The 5,634-nt window shown below is 47.1% G+C and overlaps 1 protein-coding gene across 1 annotated transcript in view; it reads left to right on the forward strand.

The window, feature by feature from the left end:
- Nucleotides 1-3,700: 3,700 nt before the first annotated feature.
- LOC310824822 (uncharacterized protein) overlaps nucleotides 3,701-5,634 on the forward strand; it is a 5,358-nt gene continuing 3,424 nt past the window's right edge. The window contains exon 1 of the mRNA XM_083698074.1: nucleotides 3,701-3,937. Within this exon, the coding sequence (XP_083554200.1) occupies nucleotides 3,883-3,937 (55 nt within the window). The 5' untranslated portion in view covers nucleotides 3,701-3,882. The remainder of the gene's footprint in view (nucleotides 3,938-5,634) is intronic.

Below are 5,634 nucleotides of genomic sequence, written 5' to 3' on the forward strand. Positions count from 1 at the left end.
TCCTCCAGAACCAAACTCACGGCCCTGTTCTCTGAGTGCCACAGATTACAGACAGCATCTGGAAACTTGTAGAATGATCCACACTGTTGATGTTCCCATGACGACGTCGTGGTAGAGGGATGAGGATGTGAGGGCGAAAGCAAAATGCTAAAAGTATAAATACATTTTGTCGTGTAGAAGTTTCTGATATCTTCATATTTGAATCAGTATTTTGTCCTTCCTTTGTTGTAAATAGGGTTAGGTGCTTTTTGTTGTTTCCTGTGATAGAAATAGATGTTCTAGATGGTCGATGGGTTGATTTGAGTCTCTAGGGTGTAATAACAACCAATCATGTTCTCAATCAACCACTCACAGTTCAGACCTCCACCTGGGTCTGTAGTTCAGACCTCTACCTGGGTCTGTAGTTCAGACCTCTACCTGGGTCTGTAGTTCAGACCTCCACCTGGGTCTGTAGTTCAGACCTCCACCTGGGTCTGTAGTTCAGACCTCTACCTGGGTCTGTAGTTCAGACCTCCACCTGGGTCTGTAGTTCAGACCTCTATCTGGGTCTGTAGTTCAGACCTCCACCTGGGTCTGTAGTTCAGACCTCTACCTGGGTCTGTAGTTCAGACCTCTACCTGGGTCTGTAGTTCAGACCTCCACCTGGGTCTGTAGTTCAGACCTCTATCTGGGTCTGTAGTTCAGACCTCTACCTGGGTCTGTAGTTCAGACCTCTACCTGGGTCTGTAGTTCAGACCTCCACCTGGGTCTGTAGTTCAGACCTCTACCTGGGTCTGTAGTTCAGACCTCCACCTGGGTCTGTAGTTCAGACCTCTACCTGGGTCTGTAGTTCAGACCTCTACCTGGGTGTAGTTCAGACCTCCACCTGGGTCTGTAGTTCAGACCTCCATCTGGGTCTGTAGTTCAGACCTCTACCTGGGTCTCATCTCTGTAGTTCCCCAGTTTTATATATCGCATATGTCTTTATGCAAAAGGGCTTCAACAAATGTGAATGTATGTATATTTCCTGTGAAGAAATTATGAAATATTTTAGCAAATGTATGACTGTTACTGATTTCAGCTCTGTTCATTGTAAATGTAAATTGTTGTGTTGAATGTTGTATTGAAATAAAGAGCTAATTTAACACCTGAATACCATTTGTGTTATTGTTAGTTGACAGGAATGACACCATCGTTGTTTAGGCCTTGACCCTAGGGCAGAGTCTGTGTGTGTGTGTGTGTGTGTGTGTGTGTGTGTGTGTGTGTGTGTGTGTGTGTGTGTGTGTGTGTGTGTGTGTGTGTGTGTTATTTAATCAGTAACGCAAAAGGATTATATTTTGTATCGTGGATATCAGAGCAGCTGGAATGCTTCTTGGCCAATCACTGCTTGATTTGATCATCCTGTTGTATTATATGGATTTTGTTTCCTGGTTTGGAACTGCTCTTTCACTGACTGGGATGATCAGCTTCCTCCAGCCTCCTCCAGCCTCCTCCAGCCTCTTTCAGCTCCTCCAGCCTCCTTTAGCCTCCTCCATCCTCCTTCAGCCTCCTTCAACCTCCTCCAGCCTCCTTCAGCCTCCTCCATCCTCCTTCAGCCTCCTTCAACCTCCTCCAGCCTCCTCCAGCCTCCTCCAGCCTCCTTTAGCCTCCTTCAGCCTCCTTCTTCCCCAGCTTCCTTCAGCCTCCTTCTCCTCCAGCCTCCTTCAGCCTCCTTCAGCCTCTTTCAGCCTCCTTCAGCCTCCTCCAGCCTCCTTCTTCTCCAGCTTCCTTCAGCCTCCTTCCGCCTCCTTCAGCCTCCTTCTTCTCCAGCTTCCTTCAGCCTCCTTCCGCCTCCTTCAGCCTCCTTCTTCTTCAGCCTCCTTCTCCTCCAGCCTCCTTCAGCTTCCTTCAGCCTCCTCCAGCATCCTTTAGCCTCCTTCAGCTTCCTTCAGCCTCCTCCAGCATCCTTTAGCCTCCTCCAGCATCCTTTAGCCTCCTTCAGCCTCCTTTAGCCTCCTCCAGCCTCTTTCTTCTTCAGCCTCCTTCAGCCTCCTTTAGCCTTCACCCTGCTAGCCTGCTTACCTGCTAGCCTGGGGATATGTAACCCTGCTAGCCTGGGGATATGTAACCCTGCTAGCCTGGGGATATGTAACCCTAGCTAGCCTGGGGATATGTAACCCTGCTAGCCTGGGGATAGGTAGCTAGCCTGCTAGCCTGGGGATAGGTAGCTAGCCTGCTAGCCTGGGGATAGGTAGCTAGCCTGCTAGCCTGGGGATAGGTAGCTAGCCTGCTAGCCTGGGGATAGGTAGCTAGCCTGCTAGCCTGGGGATAGGTAGCCTCCACATCCTCATGATCACCCAGAGGTCACAGATTAGAGAGAGACAGGGAGACAGGTCACAGATGAGAGAGAGACAGGGAGACAGATCACAGATGAGAGAGAGACAGGGAGACAGGTCACAGATTAGAGAGAGACAGGGAGACAGGTCACAGATTAGAGAGAGACAGGGAGACAGATCACAGGTTAGAGAGAAAGGGAGACAGGTTAGAGAGAGAAAGGGAGACAGGTCACAGATTAGAGAGAGACAGGGAGACAGATCACAGGTTAGAGAGACAGGGAGACAGGTCACAGGTTAGAGAGACAGGGAGACAGGTTAGAGAGACAGGGAGACAGGTTAGAGAGACAGGGAGACAGGTCATTCTTCTGTTTCACCAACACTGTTCTGTGTTCTGCTGCCACCTTATGATTATTATGATTATTATGATTATTATGATTATGATTATTATTATTAGTAGTAGTATTATTAGTATTATTATTACATTACATTGTTGATTGTCGTATTGTTGAAGAGATAGCTGCCCCAACCCTGTAATCATGTAATACCCTGTAATACCCTGTGATACCCTGTATCCATGTAATACCCTGTAATACCCTGTATCCATGTAATACCCTGTAATACCCTGTGATACCCTGTAGTACCCTGTATCCATGTAATACCCTGTATCGCTGTAATACCCTGTAATACCCTGTATCCCTAAAATACCCTGTGATACCCTATATCCCTGTAATACCCTGTATCCCTGTAATACCCTGTAATACCCTGTAATACCCTGTATCCCTGTAATACCCTGTAATACCCTGTATCCCTGTAATACCCTGTAATACCCTGTAATACCCTGTATCTCTGTAATACCCTGTGATACGCTGTAATACCCTGTATCCCTGTAATGACAAATACACTTTGAATTGAATAGAATTTTATTTTCCAGGCTCAAACACACCTCTACCCTCCTTAGAGTAGCCTCTCCCTCTCCCTCTCTCCCCCTCTCCCCCTCTCCCCCTCCCTCTCTCCCTCTCTCCCTCTCCCCCCCTCTCTCTCTCCCTCTCTCCCTCTCTCCCCCTCTCCCCCTCTCCCTCTCTCCCTCTCTCCCTCTCTCCCTCTCTCTCTGATGACTCTGGCTGTTTACAAACTTCCCTCTCAGACAAAGACGACCATATTAGGTGTCTGCTTTGGAAGTGAAATAGCTTTACTCAAATCTCAGAGGCGCAACCTGAGAGAGAGAGAGAGAAAAGGGCAGGTGGTGGACTGGAAGGAAGGAATCTGAGGAGGAAGTGAAAGCCTCTCAATGCCATTGGTGGACCATCCCGGCCCTGTGGCATGTCATTGGTGGACCATCCCGGCCCTGTGGCGTGTCATTGGTGACCCAGTCCTTGCTCGACCTGTTCTCACCTGCTCTCCTCTCCTCCTCAGACGTCTTTCTTCCAAATCAGATTCCTTCATTAGTTTTTTTGGACTAGAGAGACGTTGTCAGGCTGAGTCTGCACGGCGGTGAGGAGGGACACCAACACCACAGAGGCTTGGAGAGTTCTAGAACAGTTGTCCCATCAGTTCTGTCCGTCCCTGGAGAGAGAAAAAGCGAGGGGTAATGAAGGGGTTAAGTGTAGCTGTGTACCTGCTGCTCCTGCCTCTGCCTTCTTCAGGTAGGAATGACAACCTGTCAGCTGGGTGTCACACCTGGTGAAAACAGGTTTTTTGACATGTACATAAGTATTTAGAGTGTGTTGTTGTGAGGAGTGTGTTGTTGTGAGGAGTGTGTGTTGTTGTGAGGAGTGTGTGTTGTTGTGAGGAGTGTGTTGTTGTGAGGAGTGTGTTGTTGTGAGGAGTGTGTGTTGTTGTGAGGAGTGTGTTGTTGTGAGGAGTGTGTTGTTGTGAGGAGTGTGTGTTGTGTTGTTGTGAGGAGTGTGTGTTGTTGTGAGGAGTGTGTTGTTGTGAGGAGTGTGTTGTTGTGAGGAGTGTGTGTTGTTGTGAGGAGTGTGTTGTTGTGAGGAGTGTGTTGTTGTGAGGAGTGTGTGTTGTTGTGAGGAGTGTGTTGTTGTGAGGAGTGTGTTGTTGTGAGGAGTGTGTGTTGTGTTGTTGTGAGGAGTGTGTGTTGTGTTGTGAGGAGTGTGTTGTTGTGAGGAGTGTGTGTTGTTGTGAGGAGTGTGTGTTGTGTTGTTGTCAAGAGTGTGTGTTGTTGTGAGGAGTGTGTGTTGTTGTGAGGAGTGTGTGTTGTGTTGTTGTGAGGAGTGTGTGTTGTTGTGAGGAGTATGTGTTGTGTTGTGAGGAGTGTGTGTTTTTGTGAGGAGTGTGTGTTGTGTTGTGAGGAGTGTGTGTTGTTGTGAGGAGTGTGTTGTTGTTGTGAGGAGTGTGTTGTTGTGAGGAGTGTGTGTTGTTGTGAGGAGTGTGTGTTGTTGTGAGGAGTGTGTGTTGTTGTGAGGAGTGTGTTGTGTTGTGAGGAGTGTGTGTTTTTGTGAGGAGTGTGTGTTGTGTTGTGAGGAGTGTGTGTTGTTGTGAGGAGTGTGTGTTGTGTTGTGAGGAGTGTGTGTTGTGTTGTGAGGAGTGTGTGTTGTGTTGTGAGGAGTGTGTTGTTGTGAGGAGTGTGTGTTGTGTTGTGAGGAGTGTGTGTTGTTGTGAGGAGTGTGTTGTTGTGAGGAGTGTGTGTTGTTGTGAGGAGTGTGTGTTGTGTTGTGAGGAGTGTGTGTTGTGTTGTTGTGAGGAGTGTGTTGTTGGGAGGAGGAGACACTCTTAAAATTAGCTGTCATCAACAAATCACTGAATAAGTTGAATTGAGTCCATCTTAATGATGATAATAGTTATTAGGACAGGATAATAAATAGGATAATAGTTCATTTGCTGAGTTGGTCGTGACATCCTAATCTACACAGTGAGTCATTGATTCCTATGCAAACCAGAGACCCTATAAAAACAAAGTTATAAATTCCAAAATGACATGAACTATTATGCTTGCATTAAGATGGACTCAATTCAACTCATTGAGTAATTTGTTGATTTGACATTTTTGCATTTTAAGCTAATTTTAAGAGTGTCATAGCAAAGGGTCTGAGTACTTATGTACATGATGTCAAAAAACCTGTTTTCACTTTGTCATTCTGGGGTATTGTGTGTAGATTGATGGCAAATTCTTTTAATTTAATCCATTTTAAATTGAGTCTATAACACAACAAAATGTGGAAAAAGTGAAGGGGTCTGAATACTTTCTGAAGGTGCTGTATATGTCAGCTGTTCAGCATCTTCCTCTTTGTGTCTTTAACCTTCTGCCTCCCCCGTTAACTCCCCCACACCCTCTCTCCCCCTGCCTCCTCCGTTTACCCCCCCGGCCTCCCCCACACCCTCTCGC

The sequence above is a fragment of the Argentina silus genome (genome assembly GCF_951799395.1).
Source record: "Argentina silus genome assembly, contig: scaffold_439, whole genome shotgun sequence".
Lineage (NCBI taxonomy): Eukaryota > Metazoa > Chordata > Actinopteri > Argentiniformes > Argentinidae > Argentina > Argentina silus.